The 26,852-nt window shown below is 43.7% G+C and overlaps 1 protein-coding gene across 6 annotated transcripts in view; it reads left to right on the top strand.

The window, feature by feature from the left end:
* Nucleotides 1-26,852, top strand: part of AUTS2 (activator of transcription and developmental regulator AUTS2) — a 1,066,702-nt gene that overhangs the window by 973,361 nt on the left and 66,489 nt on the right. For all 6 annotated transcript variants that reach the window (XM_036225385.1, XM_036225386.1, XM_036225384.1 and 3 more), the window contains one exon: nt 13,653-13,704. In XM_036225385.1, coding sequence (XP_036081278.1) covers nt 13,653-13,704 — 52 coding nt within the window. The remainder of the gene's footprint in view (nt 1-13,652; nt 13,705-26,852) is intronic.

The following is a 26,852-nucleotide window of genomic DNA, read 5'->3' as shown; positions in this document are numbered from 1 at the left end:
CTCACAATATGGAGGCCAGGTTCCAAGAGGAAAAGCAAAAGCTGCCAGGCCTTTTTAACTACCTAAGCTCTGAAGTTCCAGAACATCACTTCCTCCACATTTTATTGGTCAAAACAGTTACAGGTCCAACCCAGATTCCAGAGTAGAGGACATAGGTTCCACCTTCTCGTGGAAGAACGGCATGCACAGAGTTATTGGAGGCCGTGTTTAGAGAGTAGCTATCACAATGGTTGATGTGGTATTGTAATTAGTAATCAATTTTCAAGAATATTTATGTGTGCTCTGTTGTTAGCTTTATAAGGATGGGTTTCTGTATTCTACGAAATCAACAGGTGGCAGTTGTGGAAAGGACTTTACAGTTTAGTTTATTTTTGAGATAATGTCTTCATTGTCTCCTGTTTTAGTTGGCAGAGATGTGTTTTAGTTGGCAGAGATGTGGTTATTTACCCATTAACTCATTGATCTGACTACTGTTTATTGGCCATCTATTACATATAAGGCCTAAGAGTACTTACTGGATGTTAGAAGGAATGATAATGTTGGGGGCTAGGGGATGTAAGGGCACAGTCTTAGCCCTCAAGTGATTGAATCTATGCTCACCAAAGCAGTGTCTTGTTTTCACTAAGGAAATTTATGCCCCAATGACAGTGTCCAGAGGTGAGCCAAAAAACACCAGGTAATACATGTCAGATATTTTCCTGGATACATATCTCTAAAGAAGCCTTCAAGATAAGCTGTGTTTAGCGCAAAAGAAGAAATTGTTTATTTAATTAATTTGCAATAATGGTCTGTGAATGGAGATTATACAGGACCAGAGAGGAGTTAGCAGATCTTTGTGGGCGTGCGGACTTTCCCTTTCCCTGTGTGACAGCAGTATATGATCAGAGCAATGGGCATGTGTGTAGCAGTTAACCATTTACAAAGTATGTTCATTTGAGAGATGAAGGCTATGGTAATGGCCATATTAGAGTTTACCACTCTACTCTGATAGTATGGAAGAGACAGGGAGAAAAACAGACCAAAACAAGTGTGAAAATTCAGAAATGTTGGTCAATAAGAATGCTTTCAGAAAAGCTAAGGAATTCTTTGACATTTTAGCTGTCTGCCTAGTACCCCAGCAACTGTACGATTCACCAAACCAGGAGAAGCAAATGATTCATTCTTACCCAAAAAGAATGTCTGCAAGTAAATATTTGGCCCATCAGGATACTCCATAATGGGGCTAAAATGAAAGCACAAAAGCTTTGTTGGGTCCTTGCGTATTAGTATAGATGTAGGATTAGAATTCCCAGTAGCCTGGAAATTATTAATACTTCCAGGTAACATGTCTCCAGGGAAAGATAGTAAACCCTTTGAGGGAAAGATGAGCTGACATGCAGTGGGCCACCATTTCTCATGTTGCTTTTGCAAATTAGCTTAATATGGATGTCAATAATCTCGCAAACAAAACAAAACAAAAAAACCATGAAGGTAAACAAGTCATATATCCTCGTAGCAGTCATACACCTTACAGAGACCTTTACCATACCCCTTTGGATCTTGAAACGTCTTTAGATTTTAGCAATCAGAATTTATTTTGACTTATATCTAAAACAAGCATATTTCAGCCTTGAGAGCATGTGAAATTCCAGGTTGTGCCAAGGGAGTGAGAAATCAAAACTCACCCAGAAGGTTGAACAGCAGAACACGGTACAGGGAAGAAGGTATTGGCTACTTTTAGAACTGTGCTGTCCTCCTGACTCTCCACTTCCAGGGTCCAAGAGCGTTCTTGTACTCTCTGTCAATTGCATTGTCTTAAATATGGAGAAGAATAGTAGCTATTCTGTTTATCTCACAGGGGTGATGTAAGAGCAGATGACATAATAATTGTAAACATTTTTGAAAAATATACGTTACTGTAGGCACCTTTATGAAAGGCTGAGTCTTAGAATAAGTAAAAGGCATCACGATATATAATTTATGACCTCTGCCTTTTTTCTGGTCTGGGGTTCATTAGTTTGTTAGTTGGTCCTTCCCTCCTCTCCATTTCAAGGCATGAAATGAAGATTTGAATCCTGTTTTGAGCTCGACCCAGACCTAGAACAGCAGCAGTCTTTCCCTGGTTCTAACTGAAGCTAGGAATGAGGGTCTTCCAATCAGATGCAGAAAAATGTTTTCCCTCAGTGAAAAATTTCATTGAAATTATAATAATGTCCCTAGTATAACTCATTTAATGGTAAACGTGGTTGGGGAGATCAAATATGGTAATATCTCACTGTTCTTATGAATCCCACATCTACCCGAGGAGGATCTAGGGTGGCTTCAAGGGCCCGTTTCTCTCTCCTGAGCTGTTGAAGAGGAGCTCACTCAATCCAAAGTGACTAAAATGCCTTGTACATAGTGAATTGTAAAACGTGATGAGTTCACCAGCAGCCCCAATTTTCCCCAGCAGCCTTTTCTCACATGGCCACATAGTGCATCTGTTGAAACACAGACAGTTGCACTCCTGTGGGTGCCTACAGGGACTGCCTTCCATGTGGGCCTTCGTCCTGGGAGCCCAGGGCCAGACCTCTTGATTACACATGGCTGCAGTGATAGTCACTATTTCCTGAGTGAGCCCCAGCCCCACCATAGTGTTCCTCCCCTTAGCCAGCAGAGAGGATAGCAAGGCTGCCTTTGTCATGCCACCATAAAGGACCTTTTTTACTTTCCCCTTAAAGGAGTGGGTTCTTGGCCACCTTCATTTATGAAACTAAAAGGGGCCACTATCAGTCAGTCTTCCCCAAATTAAGAACATCTACTCCTAGATAACTGCTCCAAGTGCTTTATATATATTAATTTATTGAACCCTCACAGCTCCTGCTATAATAACAGTAAGTGCTATTATTGCCCTGTTTTATGGATGAGAAAACTGAGGCATAGAGATGGGAAGCCATCTTTTCACCATTACAAAGCTAATAAGTGGGAGTGGAGGACGAGCCAGGAGTTGGACCCAGCGGTTCTGTCAATAGTTATGCTTTTAGCCAGTAGACCAGGTACCTCTCATTTGTGCCCCTAGACATAGAAATGTCTGGCACCAATTTAAAGGCCTTTCTAACCAGTCATCCTTCTGTAAAAAGCACAGCAACAAGCTGCATTATAATGCATTATTTTATTTAATGTTTGCAACAATACCCTATGAAAGTTAAATCTGTTACTAGCTCCGTTTTACAAATTAGGAAAATGAGCTCTAGGAAGAGTTAAATATTCAAGATGAACCAGCTATTGTGATAGAGGCTGGATTCAAAGATGTGTCCTTCTAACTTCGTGCCCATGGGCCAGGGACCATGAATTATAATATCCAGTAATCCTGCTAAGGGATCAGATTCTGGGATAATTTATACAAAAACAACTAAAGGAAATGTATCACCAAAAGCATCTTCTTTTCATTTTGACACTATACTTTCTTCAATTTATCATCTTCATTTACTCATTTACACATTTTGTTTAGCCCATCCTTTTAGCTCATGCAGACATTTTGCACCCACCCTCATTTCTGTGTAGAAATGGTGAGAGAAGCCAGGTGTTAGAGATTCGAGCACGTGACTAAGGCAGTAACCTGTCCTCAAGAAACATGGACTTGGTATCGAATGCAGTCTCTAGACCCCTAATTACAAACACTTATCAGTATTAAGTAGTGTAATAGAGAATGAAACAAAGCACAGATGAAAACCAGGAAAGCAGTGTCATAGTCCGATCTTATGTATTTCTGTAAAAAGTAAGGTGCCATTAGGTGACATGAGCAGAGGTTGAATGTATTTTTATTTTTCATTGCCTCTCTTTGTGGGACTGTCAGATTCTGAATATTAATATCTTAATGTAGATTTGGAGGTTAAGTAAGAGATATTTTATGGTTTTTTATACTTTTTTCCCTTTGTAGTTTATAGTACACTGTGAAGTTTGAAAGTAAAATTCTTTTTCTTGACTTCTACACTCGGATAATATTTATTTCCCCCGCGTCTCAATAGTATGCATCATAAACTAACCCAGTTCAGTTTATTTACTTCCCTCTTGTTGCAGCCCCGTGATCAATTGTAGCAACACAGGCATATAATAGTAGAGGCTCTTACTTTACAACATTGAGAGCATGAGCTATTGCATTCCCCTTTCAGAGTGATAATGTACCTTCCATTTAACAACCTCCTTATTCAGGAGAGATTGGGAGCACAGAATGGAGGAGCTTGGGGCCACCCAATGTTGGCTAGCCATGCCTCACTAGAGAAGGAATTCATGATCTGTAATTTAGAAGGAATTGACCTCCATGAGACAAATCCTTGGGATCTAGGAAGAGCTTTCATTTCCTGGGCTGGACAGCATGGAAGGCACAGTGTCAGGATAACAGAGGTGGGAAGCCGGACAATCTTAACAATGGGGTGATTTCTTGGTGAGCAACTGTTGACTCCATTTCTCCATGCTAGGACTCTTGGCCACCCACGTGGGCAAGGAGCAGCGGGCACCTCTGTCCAACTGCAGGTCCCTCTGGGCTTCTCAGCAGCTGTCTTCGGCCCTAGTCTCCCTCCTTTTAATCAGTTACCCAGACACTTGTCAGATGCCCCAGCCTTACCAGCAGGCTGGAAAAATCTCAGCCATCTATTCATTCTCTTTTATCATACATCTATTGCAGTAGGCTTGCTAGTACTGGGGTAGATACGTGACATGTGAACACGTGCCAACATGTGGATTAGATCCACAAGAAACCAGGTAGGTGCAGAAAGAAAGCATATCACAGGGAATAAGCTGGCATTATACCCTCACAGACAGATATAAAGTGCTGGACTCCCATCTCCAGGCATACGTCTGTTGTTTATACTCCTGCTGTGGCTGTGGTGTGAATAAAAATGCACAAGATACAGTCTTTGTATGGGCAAATTTAAAATCAAATTGAGGTGGCGGTATCCCACACAGAGAAGAGGAACAAAAAACAAAATGTACGTCTGTATCAGTAAGAAACCATTTCTATAGTCGTAGCAAATCTGTAGGCCTTTCTAAACTGGAAATCTTAGTTTAACACGTCCAAATGACATAATCAGGGTGCATCATATTTTATGTTTCAAGAGATTGAAGCCCTCATATTAAGAGGTTGATCAGCTCTTAAAAGCTGGTGAACTCTCATAACATTTTGCTTGATTCAAGATTGGACTTTATAATCTATCAAGACGGTCCATGTTACTCCCATCCCCCCAGCCTTATCACATAACCCAGGCTATCCAATATCCAGGTCCTGACCCCATCTGGGGCGATTGTTTGCAGTAATGCCTGTGTGAAGGTGGAGCTTTCTAGTATAAGTGGTGTAAACCACTGTCATCACTTTTGAGGGCTGGTGTTCTTTTTGATGTTCATGTGGTTATTTTTATTGTGACTGTGATGGTACTCATTGAGAGGATCCAGTAGAAAGCATAGCCATATACACTGGAGCTATACCAGAATATACTTTTATTTTGTTGTTCTCCACAGTAATTAAAATGAGAGTGTCATCTTTAATCATAATAGTCAACACATATGTCCCTCTTACTGGAGGGCCAGGTGCTGCTACTGACAACAGCCCTAATAAGGGGCAGGTACTGCTGTCATCTCATTTTAGAGATGAGGAAAATGAGGCACGGAAAGTAAAGAGATTTTCCCAAGGTCTCCTGGCTCAGAAATGACAGGGCCATGATATCAACCAAGGTTTGCTCTTTACCCGCCCCCCCCCCCAAAAAAAAACAGATAGAAAATTGTATTTTCAAAACTTGAGGAGCTTTAAAATTTGAAAAAATCAAGCTTCCCAGAGACACAGAAATAACCCAGGTGGGGTGACGTCAATCCCAAGGCTAGTTTGAGACAGAACTCATGTGTTATCATTCCTCTTTCGTAGTCTTTTCAAACTACATAATTTAAAATATAAAAGCTTGAGGAAATTTTTGTAAGGACTTTCTCTTCTTTAAACCACCCCAAGAATCACCCAGCACATGTTCTGTTAGGGAGTGCCTGAAGTTCATCATATTTATGAGGAGAACAGCATGAAATTAATGAACCTTTTTCTATGTAAGATACTCAACAGAATATCAGAATTTATAAGAAATATTTTACCAGGAAATGTTTAGTCTCAGTCTGGTAATTTACGATACAAAATTGAATCAAATAGCACATTTTAAGCTTGAAAACACTGTCATTTTGGATTGATGTAGAACTTATATTTGTTTTTAAAGCTAGTTTATCTTTATCTTTAGATATATTTTGAGATTTGAGGAAAACGACTCCTCAAAATGACTTTTGGCTAATCAAACTCGGATAAGGTCTTTGGTCATATATCAAAAATTGCTTTTGTTTCTGGTTAATTGATTTAATACTGGAAGGGTCATTGAGTCTATAGTCTTGCTGTCTGCTTCTCGTCAGGGTCCCCACTTTGTAAGACTTCTGTCCTAAGATCTGGTTTAGACACTGAAGGTGACATTAGGAAGCCATTAGTGCAAGCTAGTATATTAAACCTGAATGTTACAGACATGATGGCTGACAGCTTTTGATTTTGTAATCTTTATATTAAAATTCCAATAAAGAGAAGCTAAGTTTCTCAAAGAAAAAAAAATAATAAATTTGCTTGATTCTTGAAAATCAAAAAGTCAGATAGATCTCAATCCAGGATATCCAGTCACCTAATATGTGGCTTTTCCATTTTTTGTTCTGTCTTCTCTGTACTTCTGATGCTATCCTGTACCCATTCCCTTCTAATTTTGACATTGATTCCCTACCTTCCTGAAAGGAGAAGCAATATAGCTACTTGGAAACCAATCAGAATGGACTCATTCACGTGTCTGGTGAGAGGCTGAGAAATAAAGCAGAGTGGCAGTGGTAGACTTCGTAGGTATAGGCAGATGCAGGAGGACTGAATATGGATGCTGCAAAAGATGCATTCTGTGGATTATCTCTAGAGGCTTGGCTATTGGCGTTTCTGCCTTCCTCCTGATTATAGATAATCAAAATACAGGGACACATGCAGATCTGTTCCAGGCTTTCATCTGTGGTCTAATCCCTGATAATCAGAGATGACAATCTAATGCAAGGCCTGCTAAGTGTCATAAATGCTGCCTGAGAAAAGCACTTCAGAGGGCTAAGTGGTTGTTTTAGTTGGTCAGCTAAGTTGCCCATGCTTTTGTGCATCCCAGTCTACCCTGAGGGGGACCTGGCAGGAGCTCTGGCAATTTCTTCCTTGTAATATTGATTTTATTAGAGCAACAAGACAAGAAAACCACCCTATTTTGATTGCTCCAAAAGAAACAACATTTTAATGTCTTTTCTTGAAAATTTAATATTTGCCTTTGAGCTATCTGGGTATTGCAGAAACAGCTTCAGAATGAATACCCCTTAGCTAGAGGACCTCAGCTGATTTTTGTGACATCTTATAAGCAATTGGAAAATCCAAATCCAAACTTACACCTTCCAAGGCACCTTTTCCTCTGACTTCTCTGGGGGTAGGAGTAGAGAAAAATCTCTCTCTAGTACCTAGCATTTAAAAACAAGTTGTTTTTAGAAACACCATGACATGCTACTAGTTGGAGGGCATAAAGCTGAATGTTACAGACATGATGCTAGAGAGAGAGACCTTCTTATTTCCAAAACTGTATTTGGAAGTTAAAGAAAAAGTATGCCGGATAGCAAGCACCCCCCCCCCTTTTTTTCCCCTTGAGACATTTTTCAAGAGTGCCATGAAATCAAACAGTGATAGATGTTCAACTTCAAAGAGGTGAGGAATAGGTATTATGGCTTTAAACCAGTCTCCATGTCATTGGTATGGAGTGTATGTCTCTCTAAGCCTGGTTCCTTTCCTCTCTTCCCAGCTGCACTCCAGGTAATAGTGGCACTGGAAGGAAAATCAAGAACTGCAGGCTTCCCTCTCACTCCTCCATGGTGTGCCTGTTGTATCCTAAAGCCATTCCAGTTTCAGTCTAGGCCTTGCCTGCCTTCTTTCCCTTGCGCTGGGAAAGTCACAGCCACTTTTGCTGTGCACCATGGAGGGACCCTGACATGCTGCGGGTGTGGAATTAAAACTCCCAATGTTTGCAGAGGGTCTCCTTGCCCCATGTATGGTATAGTACCTTTTCAGGGCCTCTGTAGTTGGGATAGTGAATAAGGAGGCCAGAAGTCTGCAGAGGGGACTGCCAGGCAGGGCAGGACAGAAGCGACCTGGGGTAAGCTCTTAACAGGAGTAGGTTGCTCAGGGGAAGTCCACCAAGGCACAAGTTTGTAGTCAGTCATTGAGTGCTTCCCGCCTACCTCCCACCCCCCTTTTCTGGTCTTACACTAGAGAGGGCAATGATGATAAATGTTGGGATAAAGGTTTAAACACTGCCCACGTAGTGAGGCTGTGGCATTGAGTTAATCCTTTCTGTACATCTGGTGGATGCCAGGGGGACCAACTGGCTCCACTTTGTCAGCGGATTTAAAGAATAAGAGGAAGGATGGATTTGTAAATGGCCAGTTCATGCACTCAATTATCCTTTAGACCTAATAAACTGCATTCAACCTTTGATCATGCTGGAGATGAGGTTAGATTAAGACCTTTTTGTTCTAATACTAGATTCTGATCCTCCCTCCGTTTTTAACAATGTACTTATTTTGTACTAAGCACCTACTGTGCGCCAGGCATTTTACACACATCACTTTCTCACAGCCGCCTAGAGAGCCTGCTCTGTGCAGATGTGACCGGCCTAGCTGTAGTTCAACCACGGCTGCCGGCCTAGTGGCCTTTCCCTGCCTCTGCGCAATACTGGAAGCCACAACTACGGGGAGGGCGCGGACCGTTGCAGTTTCAGCCGCACCCGTCCGCCAGGAAGGCAGCCTGGGGACCGAGGTCCTGAGCCACGGTGGGGGGAGCAACAGCTGCCGATGTCGCGCCCGGGGACGGCGCCCCCGCGGGGCGGACCAGGCGCTGGGGCCGAGAGGAGGGGCGGCGAGGGGCGGGGCACGAGGGGCGGGACGGAGGAGGGGCGGTGGCACCCGCGGCTCCGGCTCGGCGGGCCGAGGAAGTCCCGCTCCGAGAGCTGCGAGCGTCTGGAGGAGGCGCGCTGGGCGCAGTCGGGGAGCGAAGTCCGGGGCCAGGGGCCCAGGTTCTGCCGCCGCCCCCTCCCGCACCGGTCCAGCCAGGGAGTCCGCGGCGCCGGCCGCCGATGGAGTTCACTTGAGCTGTGAGCCGGCGGGAGAGGCAGGCGCCCGCGAGCGGAGCGCGGGCCGGAGCCCAGCCAGTCCCGGGGGCGCCCCGGCCGCCCGCCCGCCAGCTCGGGCCAGGAGGCGCCGTCGGCCCCGTGCAGCCGGCCCGGCGCCCCGACCGCTGCAGCGACCCCGCGTCGCGCGCCGGCGAGATCGGCCCCAAATAAAGACTCCCGGAGCGTCCCCCTCGATCGCGGCGGCGGCGGCGGCGGGACCAGGACCAGGCGGCCCGCGGCGCTGCTGGAGAGGCGGTCTGGGCAGTCGGGCAGCCCGAGGCCGCCGCCGGGGAGAAGCCGCCGCCGTCGCCGCCGCGGTGCGCCCTCCTCCTCCTCCTCCCTCTCCCTCCTCCCTCCCTCCGCACATGGTCTCCTTTGTCCTGTCGCCGCCGCCGCCTCCTTGCTCTTAGCTCCGCGCGCCGCGGCCGCGGCTCGGGCCGCTCCTCGCCGCTTCCTCCGCCCGCTAGCCGGCCCGGGACCTGCCTCGGGTCCCCGCCGTGCCCGCCCCCTCCGACCCACGCGCTGCAGGAGCGGCCCGGAGGCAGCGGCGAGTGCGGGCCGGGCGCGCTCCCTCCTGCCGCCGCCCGCCCGGCTCGGCCGCGCTTGGATGTGCGCGCGGCGCCGGCTCCCGGCCGCCCCGAAGCTGCCGCTCCGGTACGGATCTGGTTCGTGCATCAGCCTCAGACTTTCGCGTGGACAGCAGGAGAGAGACTTGCGAACGGAGCCCGGTCGGAGTTGGGCGTTTTCTCTTCGTGTGTTTGGCTGGTTTTCCCCTGGTCTTTGACGATCCCCCATCGTGAACCCTGCTAAGGAACCCAACCATGAACTTGGGGCTGACAGGACCGCTTAACCCTTTGCGACCAGGTAATGCAGCCCTGGGGGCACAGCCCCCTCGCCCGCCGCCGGTGGTCAGAAGGGAGGCGGCCGGGTCGGGGGTCTTTTGTTGCGGCGGCCAGGCGAGCGGGCAAGGGTGGGCTCCGCGTCCGGCGCGCCCGAGCCCCCCTTCGCCACCCCCTCCCTCCCGCCTGCTCTTCCTCCCCCCTCCCTGGCCTGGGCACCCGCCTTTGTACTTTCCTCCCTCGGCCGGCCGGCGGGCTCAGCCGTGGAGCGGAGCGACGGCTGCGCGGGCGGCGGGAGCCGCGCGGTTGGGCCCCGGGGGCTGGAGACGCCCCGGCGCCTCCCTGCCCGAGGGGCTGCGCCTGAGCCGGGGCCGGGCGGGGGCCTGCGCGGCCGCGGCCGGAGACCTCGCTGCTGCGCTGGCTGCGCGGTCCCCCAGCGCTTCCCTGCGCCGCGGTCTGGGATCCCGGCCCGCACGCGGTGCCGAGGGAAGCGAAAGGAGATCTAGGTTCGGGATCGGCGGCAGTAGGGGAAATAACTCGTGCTTAAGTTTCGAGGAGATTTTTCTTGTTGGAAAGTCCCTCTTCCTGCGGGTGTGGATGCAGAGGGCGGTCCCCCGGGTCTGCGGCCGAAGGGAATTAAGGTGGACCCCGAACTGGAGCGGCCGCGTTTCACCCCATCCGCACGGAAGGGTTTTATTCGTTTCCCTCATTTTCCACTTTCCGTCCTCCAACCTGCTTGACTTATTTAACTTTTCTTTCAACATCAACTAAGGTGTCGAGTAATTTTTTAGTATTAAAAAACAAATCTGCGGCCCCCCACCCAAATAAGCAACTAAAAGAGAGCTTTTGAATTTTTTAAATCAGTTTTTAAATGTAGCCACCTAACGCGGCGAGCGAATTTTTAAAAAGGCCTTTCATGTGTAAGGTACCGCCGCGTTAAAAAGGAGAGAAGGAAAAGCTCTGTTCCGCTGCTAACTCTCGGCTCACCACGTTTCCATTTTGTTATTCCTGATTAAATTATCTATATCGGCCATGAAAATGGTTCAGGTAATGTAAGGAATTGCAGACTTTTTTTTTTTTCTAAAAACAATGAAAAAGAAAAGGTCCAAAGATTAAAACCCAGAGAACCAAATAATTTGCACAAATGCTTTAAAGGCGTAAGTAGAATTTGGAAAGTTCACGGAGGGAGGAAAAGCAAAGAATTTTCTTGTTTCCGCTTAAGACTTTGGCTAAGAAGCTCTTTTCTGACTTTAAGGGCAGTGATCCTTCACAGTTTTAACCATCTGGATGGGGAAGAAGGGATCCAGAATCATTTTATGATTAACTAAAACCCTATTACAATCGTTTTCCTTAGGTTGATTGTTTTCCAATGGCAGCCTTGTTGAGACACCCTGCCCCCCTCCCTAGTTGCAAAAGGTTTCAGGCTTTGTGACATATATCAGAATATTAAAGGGCTCAAAAAGCTTTCATTAGAAGGTGTGCTTCTGAGCCTCTCTGAATATCCTTTCAGACTTATTTCTGTAATAACTTACTGGTTGGCATCATCATAATAGCATCTTCTAAGTTTGCTTCAGACATAAGGATCCCTTAACCACCTACTTGACAATACAGTGTGTAGCCCAGTGGAGCTGACAAAGGTGGCAGATCCAAGGAGAGTGTGAAAGACAACCAAAGGGCCTGTTCACCTTCACCGACAGCTTCTGTCCTATTCAGTCTCTCTCTCTCTCTCACACACACACACACACACACCAAATGCAAGTAAAAATTCAATCAAACCATTTCTTTTCCTTATTCGTCATGCTTTTTTGCATTTGAGATACAATAATTTCTTTTTCTATTTCTTTGGGCCAGTTAGACTCATTTTAATAAGTAATTGTAAAATCCGCAAGTGTTATTTCAGCTTGGTAAAATGATTTAATGGACTAACCTTTTTTTTTCTTTCAAAATTATCAGCTGGAGGTTATTTTTTAAGCCATAAATTTAACATTGCCATTCCAATGAGATCTAAGATACTTTTTCATTGAAAAATGGGGAAATACTCATCTCTAAGTTTTTACCTGAGGAACTCAAATTCCTAGAAATCTCACTTAATGTTACAATTCAAAAGTGTTCCCATAAATTTCACTTTTGTAACTCAATCTTGATCTGTTTAATACATACCTTATTCCCCCATACAACACTTTTTAGCAGTTTGTTTTTATTAAAAGCTATTAAAATAATTTTATTATTTTTAAGATGTCAGGAAGGGCCTTGGTGTATTTTTTATTATTCCTGCAAGATAAAAGGAAGAATGTATCTAGGATTTATTTAAACTGTGTATGAATGTGTGCAGTTCACTTGTTTGGCCCTCACGTTTATTTTATTTTATTTTATTTTGTTGATCTATTAATCTTCTGAACCTCCCCTACAGTTGGAATATTAGAATGAAAATAAAGGGAAAAGTCATAACAGAAATATGTCTTTTATATATCACTTGTTTTGAGAACTAAAACATGGTCCCCAGATGTACACAGGAATATCTCATTTTCGTCAATATAACATGGAAAGACTAAATTGAATCTCTTCTTTGTCTCCAAAAGCCAGACCCAGAGTCAGAATATGCTGTACTTCAGATTCTGCCCCCCTTCTCTATTTCATACATTTCTTTCTTTTTTATTTATTCAACATTCTGTGCTTTGCTTTGTCAAACATGCATCTCTATAAAGTGTGAAAGATAAGATATCTTACAAGGGTTGAGTATCAAAAGCAGCATAAACATAACATAGCCATAACTGTAAATGTAGATACATCTTCAGATTATATAGTGAGGATGCTTAATTTTTAATTTAAAAAATGTTCAAGTCTTAGAACTATTTAGTGCTTCTGAAACATTCTAACATGTTCCTCCAAACTGACTTCATGTTTATTTTCCAGAACACTAGTGTATAATTTAAATTGGCTTTACTCTTGCTGTTTAAGCAGGCTTATTTCACTTTCCTCAACCACTGTAATAATTAGCAGACATGATCTCTAGAAATGGAAAGGAAATTATGCTAATGGCACGTATAGTGCCTTGTTTTGGGGCAGGTTGGCTGGCTTTGGTTTCAACACCAAGGTCATCCTGGGTACTAAAAGGAATAGGGTTTTGGGGGTCATCAGATGAGTGTTTAAAAATTAATTTTGGGGAGTGCTAGTGACATTTTTCAGTGAGGGAAAGCTTAGCATTAAATAATAGGCATTTCTGGTTTATGAAAGAAAATTTTAAAATAGGCATGTCTGCAAATATGAAAAAATTACCATTTCCAAAATAATGATCTGTCAACGAAATTGCAAAATTATTATGTGAATGAGCTGAATTGCTTTGTGTATCATCTCATAGAAATATGTTTTGCACAGATAATGTGTCTAATAAAGACACGTTTTTAAAATCAGATTTTTTTCCCTCCAGCAAATAGCTGCACTGCAGGTCTCTCTCCTGCAGTCAACTAGCACCACCTTATGGAGGATTGGGGGAAATTGCTGCTTTCCCTATTAGGCTTTTCGAAAATGCAGTAAATTGATTTAAAATAATAGTGATGATGGTGAAGACAATATTAATGACAATACTAACACTCCCCCCACCCTTCTTGTTTTTCAGGCATCAGATGCCAGCTCTGAAAAACTCTTCAATACTGTTATTGTAAACAAAGGTAAGATTCTTTAATTCTGAGCAATGGCTTACGTATTTTTACATTTGTTTCATTGTCATTGCCTAGGAAGAAAGAATAAAAAACAAATGGTCTTTTCTTTCTTATGCTGGAACTACTGTTCATATTTCGTATTTTTGCTTGAGATGACTGTATTCTTTTGTGATGCATTGAAAACAGTCTATTTTGAAAGAATATATCTAGTCCTTATTTTAATTGATTCGACTAAGATATTACTACTCTCTCTGTGACTTTAATTTAATGTAGGAAGCAGTAAAGGAGAATAATAGTTCTCAAAATGCCTAAAGTTTATTGTTACTTATCAACTACCCAGCAGTCAGAGAACTATAAATAGCCAATTTGTACTGCAGACGCTAATAACCAGTGGATGTTTAGTATTCACAGTATTCTGGTCATAAACCAAGCTTTACTCTGCTGTGGGCTTTCTATAAAGTTAATAAATGAGCAAGAGAGCAAAATTTAAATATGTGCTATCTTGTTAATTTCTTCCAAGCCGCAATATAGAGTAAGAGAGGCTTAGAGTAGTACATTATAGTAGTACATTAAGAGAAAACTTAAGTCATTGCCAATAGGTTTCTGGGTAATTTTCATTTGTAGTAATATTGTTGGAAATAATGAAATTTAAAGTAATGTCTAATCACGAGCTTTGCAAGGGTGTGTGATTTGAAAGGTGTAAATTATATAAACAGTTTGATCTTTTCCTGTTCACTGTGGAACGTGATTTAGGTGCTTGCATAATAATTGCTAAATGAAGAAGGTGTGCTTCCTGTGTTACTCTCATTCTGTGTTACATGGAAGATACTTGGTAGCACTTGCCCAGAGTTGGGCCTTCATAAAGTGAAATTTGAAACCACTTAGTTCTATGGTTGCCTTGGCTAGAATTTTTGCTAGCCCGTTAGAAAGACACATTTCCAAATGCAGTTATTTTGAGCTCCCAGATTATTTTAGAATTGGAAGCAACTGCAATTTTAAATAGTACATTATGTTTAGAGTTCCCTTGAGGTATATATGCTTATGTGATTGCTGTTACTCCCAGAATTATTGTCTTATTGAATTTTATCTTTTTTATTGCATAATAGAGGATTCCAGTTTTATATTTCATCATATTTTTTTGATGGACCGAAAGTTTGTATAAATTTGTTAACCATAACACTAAAAGCCCAATAAAAGAGGATGTGTGTGATTCCTAGCATACAGCGCTCATATGTAAAAATGCATAATTGTTTATTGCTCATTTTGATGAGGCAGAAGATTGGTAGACTATGGTGTGTCCTGTGAAAAGGAGGGTGGGGAGTGGGAGGAGGAGGAGACTGAGATGGGCAGGTCACCAGGCCCTATGTGACTTTGTCTTTCTTTGGCTAGTGTACTGTAAAGCTTTGGAATGTGTTTCCCCTCTCTGGGATCAGCCCTAGAATGAGAGTTGGCTCCCGGGCCTGCATGGAGGCCGCCGCTGCCCTCACCAGGCTGAAAGGCTCTCTCTTCAGGACAGACGAAAAGTGATTGATGACAAGGAGCACCCTTCTGCCTCTTCCCTCCTGCTTCTGCCCCCCTGCTTTCCCTTCTCCAGTCAAACATTTCCCACATCCTTATTTGTGTTTACTTACAGACTGTGATTTGTGGCATCTATTTGGTTGTGAATAGTCACCCCCTGACAGGGTACCTTTCTTCTGAGCTGCTTTTCTGGGGGTGATTTAGTTGCCTTGAAAGGATTAAGGTTTCTTTGTGTACACTAAAATCAACATAGGCTTTTTCTAAGCTTTGCTTGGGAAACCATACACAAATAAGCATTTTGGTTGATGGCAGATTATTCCTTTGCCCCTTATTTCCATCAAAATGGCCTTTCTTTTTTCCTCCAGAGTTTCCCCTTAATGCCTTATGCTAATTCCTGTTGGTAACATGAATGACAAGAGAGGAAATCAATGCAAATCCAGGTGCTGCAGACTAGACCGACTGGTGTCCAGCACCCGCCCTCCTCCCTTGAGAGAAGGAGATTAAAGTGGGCAGGGAAGGGGGCGGGAAAGCTTGGGACAGTTTTGTTAAGGGGATTAGTATTCAAACTGCTAAACATCAGGAAAACAACTTCAAAAAAGAGATTCATTGTGTAGTGATAACGTCAATAATTGCTTCGAGACAGGTGCGGAGAGTCTCTATATGTGCTTTTGGGTTTTGGTCTGTTTTTACTCTGGGCAGTGGCACTGTTTACTGGATGAATGATTGACAAGGCCTTCAAGAAATTGTCAGCTTCATGCACATTAAGTTCAAGTTCCCCTGCAAAGCAGCCGCAAGTCAAATCTGCCGTCTCTGTCCAGTCTTCTTAGCCAAGAGCAATAAAAAGCATTGTAAGACAGGGCAAATTTACACCAGGTAACAAACAGTGCTGGGAAAATCTTCAAAGCCTCAGTTTATTGAACAGTCTAACAAGCATGCAGAGAAGCTGACATGTGTATTTCCCTACCTCCAGATATTTAAAGCTACATATCACCTCTCAGGCTCAGGAGTTCCACAATGCTGTGGCCTTAGAGAAGCGTGGCTTTAAGCTGCTGGTGAGATTATGCTGCTGAGCCCAGTGGCAGGCAGATTTGGGCCATAAAATTTCACTGTGGGAGGGCAGTGCTAATCTCACAAACTGATTGTGGTGGAGGTTTAGTGGGGGCAGCTTTGATGTTGGGATGCTGGGGATGAAGCTCCAGGCCGAAGCAGCAGGGGCCATGGCTCCAGTCCCATCAATCTGTTTGTGAGCTTGAATAAGTCATTTAGCCTCTTTAGGTCAGAATTTTTATAGCAAAACCTCCTAGTCTACACTGATGTCTCTGGTGGGGATGTTTTATAACGATTAGTTGGGAAGTGGGAAGGGCCGAAACAGAGTAGGTAAAATAAATGTGTTTTATGTCACTTCTGCCCATTGATTTTATTTTGACTTTCTCTGTGTTGTAGAGTCCATCCACTTTAACAGAGAGCTAGGAAGATTTTTTTGTGTTTAGGTGTTCCAAAACATTGCTTTCTTCTGATGCTTTTTATTTCTCGTTTTAAAACATTAATCAAGCAGTATGTGTTTGAATGTACCCCTGACGTGTCCAGTGAAAACTGAACATAGCAAAAGAGGTGGGAAGATGAGCCTGTAAACGGCAGGGCTTAGGGCTGTAGATATATATATAAAAAAATAGTTTAACTTTAATCAAGGTCATGGTTGCCTTATTTAATCTTTGTATGTTTAAATGTTTACAGGATGTTCATGTGAATTTTATGAATCCTTCTGTCTTTGTGGCTCAACCATCTGCCAAAGAAAAAATTAATTTTCCCGGTGAGACAGAGACACACAGAGAAAGGCTTCTTGTCCATGGTTAGCTGCTTGAACTGCTGTAGGAGCAACAGGACTTGTACCCAATATTCTGAAGTTTTTATCCTTAAAAGGAACTCTCCGGTCAACCCACTGTGGCCAGCCAGTGCCATTGGGCTTACTTTTGGCAGTTTTGCCACTTTGATATACAAACAGAAATGCAGAAAACGAGTACTTTGCTGCACGTGACCATCCTGCCAAAATAGTTAATCTCTTTTAAACTCTGAAATTGTTTCAGGGCAGAGCCACCTGAGGAGGAAAGAGAAGAAGGGAAGCCGTATCTGGGAGTAAGGAGAACAATAGTCACGTGTTCTCTGGAGTCCTCTGTTTATACACACAGCCCAGGTATAGGTCTACGGTCCAGAATAGGGAAGGAGAAGGGGTCCCGAATTGCTGCCCCCTTCCTGCCACAGAGTCCCCTTTTCCAGGATCTATCTTGCAGATGAGAGGTGGACAGGAGGTGTATTTTACCCCATGACCTTTCACCCCTTCTTTCCCCCTCACCTTTGTCTCACATTGTAGCTTTGGGGCCTTCTGGGGAAAGGTCTCTTGAGTGGAGCCTGAATGAGCATCTCTGAAGTGCTGGGGTGGGAAATGATTCAGCTAGGGATCCAGCTCCCTCTGCTGTGAGCACCTAGTGTCTGCTGAAATGTGCATAGCAAAGGAGCAGCCACCCACCCTCCTAGGTGGACTTCAGCTGACCTTCCGCAGGTCAGCCATGGAGAATTCTGGTGGACGCTCACTCACCATGAGGAGTACCCGATGGAACACTGGGGCCACCTTGAGCTTTCTCTGAGCAGGACTGTTTTTCCTTTTCCAGGTCCTATCAGGACTACTAGTGGGTACACCTGGCCTCTTTTTGGGGGTGAATTTTCACTGAGAGTTTCCATGGGACACAGGAGCCTTTAGGTTAGTGGGGTCTTTCAGTATTTTTGACAGTATGGTTTTATCAGCAGCATAGAAAAAAAAAAAAGCTTGGCTAAAAAATTGCTTAAGATTGAGGAGACAATGTAGAGGAAAGTTACTAGAGATACCGCTTACTGCGATGAGGTTCAGTAACTGGGCACCTAATAAATTCTGTAGTGGATATCATCTCACTGCATTCATTAAGTTTAGACGTGAAGGAGAATTCCTTGGTTTGATGACCAAAAAGCTAAGTTATATTACCGCCATTGACTTAAGAAAAATCTTCCCGCTAAAATAAGTCTGTGCTTTTCATGTAAGTGAAAATAAGGCCGTTGTTGACTGTGGTAGTTTCCTTAATTTTTTTTTTTATTTAGAGTTTAAAATTCAATTATAATGAACATATGGAGGCCATTTTACATTTCCTTCTAGTGTCTCGAGTTTAGTTGTAAGGGGGACAATAAATAAAGGTAGAAGAATAAATAAATGGCCAATTTCAGCCTCTGTACATTAGTTGCATTTTTGTAATGTCTTAAATCCTAGATAAGGGAAAGTCAAACTATCACCTATTCTTTAATTTTCTTTCTCTCCACCTTTTTTGTACCCTTTAGTGCTTTTTCTTGGGTCTTTAGGAGATATAGACGCCTGATGTGTGGAGAATTAAATACTATTGAAGGGTAATTAGTGCTTGATGGGAGGCAAAGGTGCTATGAGTAGTTGAGTTCCGCCTCCTCCCCCACACTGCAAATGGTATGCAATCAGCTCCCTTTGTTATGGTAATTGACCTTCCTATAGAAGCCAGGCTCTTACTTACAGAATTTGTTGTATAGAATTATTCCTTGGGAATTCTTGGAAACAGATGCCGTGTACAGTTAGTATGAAGCCACCAGTAAGGGTCTGAAAATATTCTATGTTGTGAGAAAGTGTTTCCCCCTGGATTTTTTTTTTTTTTCAACTGCTACCACCTGGTCTTTCTTTGACCTTAAGGATGAGTATGATGGGAAAATTCTGGGTAAATATTGGATCCTGCCACTGGAGTTTTAGTGAAGAGGGTAGAAGATATTCCGAACAGTCAAATTGATCCTGATGGTGTCTTTTGAGTAGAACCAATGACGTCACTTTTCCAAGTAAGACCTAGCGAGCTGGAGCAGATTACAGTATTATAAAGGAGCAGAGTTCTTTCTTTAAGTCAGATAAACATTATTTTTGTTTACCTTTGAGCATACTGGTAAAGCTTCTCTTATTTTATTGAATGATTCCTGCCGTACTCTGAAAGACCTTTCTCCATACTTGGCAATATTAGTAAAAAAGCCTGACTGTTGACCAGCCTCTCTTTTTAATGCATTCGTATTCAGGGTCTTGTTTAGCCAATGACGTAGTATTTAGTTGTCGCAGAAAGTAATACACACTCATAAGAGACAGTTGCAATTAAAAAAAAAAAAAAAACAGCGACTCAGCTCTGGAAAGTCTTTAATGGAAACCTTTAATGAGTGACAAAGGGCCTTCTCACTGGTAACACCTTCCACTTTCCATCCTAGGCCCAGATTTTCCCACGTGGAGGAAGCCTGTGGCTATCCCTTAGTCTCTGGATTATTTCTAGTTTCTGACAACTGCAGAAAATGTTTTCTCTGAAAATGTATGTTTATTTAACTAGGTTTCTTTTTGCTTCACAATCTGGATTCCATTCAGTCAGTTACCACTCCAATTAACTAACAATTATTTAACATTAACAGTAATTACAGACGCCAGTTAAGCGCCTACAGATGTCAACTGTTAGCTTTGTACCTAATCACTCAATGAAATGGAGAAAGTTCAACAAACATCAATTAGCCAAGCAATTAGTATGAGTTAGGAAAGAGCATGTTATCAAGTGTGAGCTGATTCAATTTATTTTATTTTGGCAGTAAAACACACACAGGCAAGCGGCAGTAAGTTCCTCAGATAAGATAAAACGCCATTGTTTTGCAGCTTACATAAGAATTTTTTCCTTTCCTGTGCATAAGTCAAATATACTCTTGCCTGGAATTTACTTAACAAGCAAAATTTGTCTCAATTACTCAGAAAGCCTAGCACTGCTCAGCCTCAGGAAGCAACTTGGTGAATTATGAATCCAGCGAAGATGCTGTATAAGGAAATGTCAGAATGTTGCAGCAAAGAAATGACTGATTCCCACACAAGCCATTGCCTGCACGCGTTTTGGGGTTTTCGCGGGTTCGCTCCTGAACCTGTGGTGAAGCGAGCGCAGCAGTAGCTTTATGAATGTCGTGGTGCCTGACCTTGGCTCAGCTGTCTTTGGTTGAGCCTGGGGCGTCCATCAAAGTATTCTACCACTCGCCCAACCTGTGCTTTAAAAAAGTAGAAAGGGCTCTCTATTAAAGACCCACTTCGTGGATTCACCACACATATTCCGAGCCCATGTTCAGAGGTTCTGCACCACTGGCCCGGGCCCCACCCCCAGCCTCACAGACCTGACTTCCATCAGTGGCTGGGCTTGCCTAGACTTCCTGGGAGAGTGAGGCCCGGTTATGCAAGGTGGCCCATAAATTGGCATTTGGAGGTTTGTTTTACCTCCAGGGAGAAAGCAGGCCATAAGTGGCTGTGTCTCTGGTTCCCCTCCTAGGAATGATTTCTCACAAACTCCGGAAGCCTGTGGAGAGCAGTGAAAGGAGCCAGTCCTTTGTGGAGTGCTCCGTCAGTTCACTGTGGTGGTCTGTGCAGAGTTTTCCATTTCAGCGTGCCTCTCAGCATTAATTGAATCCAAGAGTCGAAACAAATATTCTGCCACTGATATAGCTTTTGTTCACCTCGTTCTAGTATTCAGCAGTACAACAGGCAGTGGACTGTCATGGCTGGTTTTCAAGAAAGGTGTTTGCCTTTCTATGGCAGTTAATAGAGTCTCTTTTCGTCCGTTTGTGCACATTATGCTGAGAGGTTCACGACAACAAATTGTCAGCCATGGACTGACATTTGTCCTTATTCCTGTCCTTATTCTGGGGTCCAGGCCAAAGGAACAGCTGCCATCCTGGTAGTTAGCTGGGTAGAGGGCAGAGAGTAACGTCAGAACCACGGAATGCCTCTCGAAGTTTCATCTTACATGTGGTAGGTGGCATTTCCAGCCATCTCATTGGTCAGAACAAGTCCATAGTGCTTTTCCCCACCTCGTGGTCCCCAGGTAGTTTTATGTCCCCTGGTGGGGAGGAACTTTCCTTTAATGGTGGAAGCTCTCACCATCTTCTGCCATCCCAAGAGGTCCATCATCATTATCTAAGCATGTGGCCCAAATCATCGTGGTCATTGCATTGACCAGGGCTCGACTTCAGGCGTTCTGATTTCCTCACATATTCTCCATATTTCTACTTTTCATGCCCATTCCTGTGCCTATCAGTGGACTGATCTTTAATTTTCGGCCAGATTTTATTGAAAGTAACTTAGGATTTTTAAGCGGGAGCATTTCCTTAGCAACTGGTGGCGTAAGCACGAGGCCCGGTTCTGTGCTGAGGTGGGAAGGGGCCTGTTGATATGGGGTGGTGTTCTGTGGGCGCTCCAGTCCTCCCTGACCCTCATAAACCTTCTCTTAGAAGGGAAGAGGTTGAGAGTACATCATTGCTTTTCTAAGAGTCCTTTTGAAGAGGGAAGCATCTCAAGTGTGCCTGTTAATAGACTGATGTGGGAGGCGGTTATATTCGGATGCCTTTAAAAGCCACTTGGAAAACATTTTCCCCCTCTTATCTATCACCTTTCACATCTCTCAGCAGAGTAACACTAAAACCTAATTTTAGCCAAGATTACATCATTTTCTCATTATCTGTTTACAGCCGAGAAAGGCTTTTCCATAGTGAAGCTCTTCTCCCTGAAAGCCCAGCCATGTAATTCCTCCTGTTTTGTATTAATTTTTGTTGTTCCAAGTGTGGACTGTCCTCTACTGGGTTCATCTCTTTAGGCTTCTTAATCTATAAACTTTTCCCGTAAATTTTATCCATGAACTTAGATTGATTGACAAGAAGTCTTCTTTTGAAATCAGATCTGTCATCGGTTAAGTAAATGATGTCAATGTTTATTCCATTTATTCCTTCAATTGGCTTAAAGCGGAAGCCATGTGGAAATTATTCTTTCATTTAACAAGGATTATTAAGCGCTGAGTATGTAACAGATTGAGGAGATGCAGCAATGAACAGATCACGTTAAACATACAATCAGAAAAGTAAGTTTAAACATTTTTAAATTCGAAAAGAGATGTTTTAAATGGTGTAACGGAAAGAAGCCACTTACTAATTTTTAAAAAAATGGCCTTAAGACTTCATTAGTAGCAAAAGCTGATTGATCTAAGGTGAGTCTTGATAAGTCAGTCAGCAAACCAGAAATAGACCATCCCTCAGTGGACTGCAGGTGGCACCCTTTCAGAGAGCCACGGACTGCTAGCTTGTGCTCACCGTTAGACTAAAACCTACCTTTTTGCTCGTTCTATTTTAAAAACTGATGCTTTTGTTAAATTAGTTAATTGAGCTGATGGAAAGATTTGAGGGAGCACTGTAAAGTTCTTTGTCACCTGTCAGTAGGGCCTCTTTTTCATGTTTCCTAGGTTAGGTTTTGTTGCTTAAATTTTTGCCAGATGGCATACTACAAGGAGGTGATGAGCACTGCTTTTAGCGGTACAAGATCCAGGCTCACATCAGAGGTGGGCTACTTGTAAACACCAGCAGATCTCCCCGTCACACTCGTTTTTGTCATTGGTAACATGAGAAAGCTGAATGGACTCCAAGATCATCAAGGTCTAAAGGCCAAAAGTCTCCTCATGAGTGTTCTAACTCTTTTTAGATACTGACGCTTGTGCAGCAGGCTTACATTTTCCTAGGTAGTTGTGAATAAGTTGTGAACACTTGCCTTTGAAAAGAGTGCTGTGGCCAGTGCTGTGAGTTCAGTCCTGGAACTTGTGAGCAAAAATAGGGCTGTGTAAAAGATCTTAGAGGTAAGAGGGGGCTGAGTCCCCATTGGGGGAAGAGGGAAGAGAGTGACTCCTACTGTTTGGGTATCAGTTGTTAGGTATTAACCTTGGGAGTAAGAATAACAATGGGAGACCTCCTTCCCTGCTGGTCTGCATCTCAAGTGGTTTTAAAAGAGGTCTTTAACCTGCTTAATAAATGTTTATAAAACCCCACTGTATAAAAGAACTTAAGTGCTGGGTTCCTCCATACTGAAGAGGAGTGAGTGGCCATTTCCTAAGCGGGAATTGCTACAGCTTAGATGAGGATGGGGTGGGATACTGAGAACAAGGCCCTGCTTCAGAGCACCCAGGGGCAAGCTGCCAGGTAGCTTCTTTTCCTATGGAATGACTCCTTTTACCAATGTGAATTGGAACGAGGCTTAGATGGACCATCCTAGATACTCTAGGGAATGTCACCACCTCGCCATCTGTCTTTAGCTGTCAGCATACTCTCATACCCCAAGCAGTTCATTGGAGGTCTGCTGCTTCCAGAGTTAATCTAGTCCTTCTTGACCGAAGCAATCTTGCTTCCTACTTTTCTTTTGCCAGAAGATAATGATAATATCAACATGCTGTTTACTGGATTTTAGCTTCATTCATGGTCTTCTCATATCTGTCGGGGAAAGGTTTGTTTTAGAGTAAAGGAAAAGAGGTAATAGTTGGGGTATCTTGGTGTTCCCTAAGAGGTGGCACAAATTAAAATTGTCGGTGGATTTAATGAAGAGCCAGGTTAATTTTACTGTTACCAAATCCATCGTGTGTTATTTCGGAGAATTAGGTTTGTCTGGGCTGTCTCCCTTTCTAAGATTGATAGCTGTGAAAAGGAAGAATGTCACTGATGAGACTGAGAATCTTAGAGACAAATTCTTGGATTAGGTGCAGGGGTACTGCTGCTGTGTGCTTTGATCCGAGTATTAGATTATCAACCAAATTTCATGGGTTCGTGTTTTGTAGTTGACTGTAGGGGCCACATTGCTCTGTATAAGACCTCTCCCCAAGATGTGAGACATCAAAACACTTTGATTTCTACGCCCATGGCCAGCAGAAACTCCTGACTTCAGTAGGGCAGGCTGGTAGGTGGGCTGCAGATAACTAGCTAGAGGATGGCTCTCTCCAGTTCTACTATGGCCTAGCCAACCATGGGTAACAGATATGTGCCCGAATGACTCATTACCCCTGTTTGGCTGGGTCCTCGCCCCCTAGAGCACACCTCAGGTCAGGCTCCTGTCTGGGTTCAGTGCTTTTCTCCTCAGGGCCTTCTGAATTGAGGAAAGACCGCTCTTACACCTCCTCCTTCTGTGTTGGCTCCAGGACAGACTTGAAAACTGCCTACTCTAAGGGTTTTTTGGCATTTTAAAAGTTAAGGCCGACTTTCTGAGCCTTCTCAGCATCCTGCCAGGTATCTTATCTTATTCAAATACCCTAATTGCTACTCAGGCTTCTCAGCTGCACATCATCCTAGCACTAACTGACAAAACAGACCTTCACCTGAGGGCCTCATTATGCTTTCTGCCTGTGCATCAGGCCAAAAATACCTCCGCAATACCTGCTCGACATCCTGGGCTTCCAAGTGACAAACAAATAATTGGGTGAAACAAACCCTGGGCGCCGAGCAGCTGCCATCAGTGTCGAAGCACAGAGGAGTCCACGGCAATAACAGTCACGACGATGCCTGGTTCGTGTCAGAGCAAATCTTTGAACAGTGGGTTGTGCTGACACCAGAGAATGACAGCCTTGGAGATGGCATGCTAGTTACTGCTGCAAAGTGAGGCCTCTCATGTAGACCGTGACGAGCAGCTGTCATTTCCGTACAGGTGAACAACTGACATCCTAGAACGGGGAGGGTGGGAGGCAGGCGGGCGGCTGTGTTTGGAGGGCAGGTAGGGATGGACCTTGGAGAGAGGAGTCTCAAATTCTGGTGACCATTTGCATGTGTGGCAAAAGCTGGCCTTGAAACACATGCGCGCGCGTGCACACACACACACACACACACAATCTTTAATTCCTGTAGAATTCATCTGAGAAAGGGCTGTAGAAGTACAGTGTCAGCTTTTTGAGGACAGGACCAGTGCCTCATTGCCAGTTCAGTGCCTAGCCCAGCAGCCTTAAAGAACTCAAAGAATTTTGCAATTTGATTCAGTGCCCTCCTCCTCTTGGTGTGTCATGGATTGAGTTTCCAGACTCAATACTTAGTTTTAGTGGAAAAGACCAAGTCACCACTTAAAGGAATGCATCGGCCAGAATTTAGGTGCAGGGTTGGGTCTGGACCAACAACATCAGCATCCGCTGAGGAGTTGAGTTGCTCGATGTACAGAATCTCCTACAGAATTGGAAACTCAGGGTGTGGCCCAGCAGTCTGTTTTGAACAAGCCTTTCAGGTGATTCTGATGCAGAGGACCACTGGTCCTGATGCAAGGAAGGACATTTGGACAGTGAGGTTTTTGCAAATGCTCAGGTGATACATGGATCACCCGATGAAATCCAGACTCTTAGAAGAGGAAGTAGGTCTGTTCATTATTGCACAGCCTCTTTATTTTTTTTATTTTTAATATCAGATGGACCAGATCTGTTGAAAGTAACACTGTGGACCCACTGTTGGAGACTCAGTTATTCTCTTATCGCAGATTTCTAATCCTTCTACTCTCTAGCCTTGTGAACAGGCCTACCTATGTCTAGGGTGGCTGGCGGATGCTAGACCCATGTTAGGGCAGTATTATAGAGTGAAGCTATCTGATCTAAACGGAGTTTAGAACCATGACCTTGAGCCAATGTTATACTATAACCAGCTGAGCTAACTTGCCCAACCACTTCTCAAAGACATACCGTTCTGTTTAGTTCCTGGTTGGCAGATGCTACATCAAAAATGCCCGCTTGCCATCTGCGTGAAGGGTTATCGCAACACAAAATACACACAGACTGAGCAAATGTCCTGTGATTACCGGTAACTATTTTGTAAACAAAGTACTGTGTAAATTCTTGATTAAACCACAATTGTGCAGGATTTGTAGAATGGACAGCAGTATTTGGAAATAATATTAAAGCTTCTTCAGGTCTCCTTCAAGAACAGGCATCCCCCTAGACTGGATGTGTTAAACTCGTGGTTCTCAGACCTTAGCCTGCATCAGTTATCTGGACATAGATTGCTAGGCCCCATTCAGAGTTCCTGATTCAGTGAATATTGGGTGAGGCAGGAGTTGGGAGGCTAGATGAAAAAGGGGAAGGGATTAGGAAGTACAAATTGGCGGTTACAAAATAGTCACAGGTATGTAAAGTACAACACAGGGAATATAGTCCATGATGTGATAACTGTGTAGGGTCAGGGAGATTCTAGACTTACTGAGCGATCACTTCGTAAGTTATGTAAGTGTCCAACCACTGTACACTTTAAACATAGTGAATATCAACTGTAATTGATAATGCGTATTTTTTAAAAAAAAAAAAAAAGAAACATGCATTTGAGAGCTAGAGTGATGTCAACAAGATGGTCAAGTAGGAAACCCCAGCTTTGTTCCCTGAAAAAATATCAATAGTTAGACAGTGATGAAAACAAACAAACAAACAAAAACAAAACAAAAAAAAACAGCTCTGAGAGAGCCCTGGAGTCCACATAAGAAACTTGAACAACCTAGTCAGACACTTGAGAATGACCGCACTAGGGAAGGAAGAACAGTTTCACTCGGCCTACATCCTCCCGTCCCCTGAGCCAGCACTGCTCATCCCCAAGAGGGAGCTCCCCAATTAGAAAGAGTTCCCCTCACAGCAAAAAGAGCGGCATGAGAGACATTTCCTCGGCCTTTGGGGACACCACACAAACGTCATGCTTCAGTTCACCCCGCTTGTACAGGCAGCTGGGAACAAAGAGGAGAAGCTGGGCTGTCAACAGCCAAGTCGTGCTGCCGGAGCTCTGCA

Source organism: Rousettus aegyptiacus, unplaced genomic scaffold (genome assembly GCF_014176215.1).
Source record: "Rousettus aegyptiacus isolate mRouAeg1 unplaced genomic scaffold, mRouAeg1.p scaffold_m13_p_8, whole genome shotgun sequence".
NCBI lineage: Eukaryota > Metazoa > Chordata > Mammalia > Chiroptera > Pteropodidae > Rousettus > Rousettus aegyptiacus.
The sequence above is the reverse complement of the archived record's forward strand: the minus strand, read 5'-3'. Positions and strand labels throughout refer to the sequence as shown.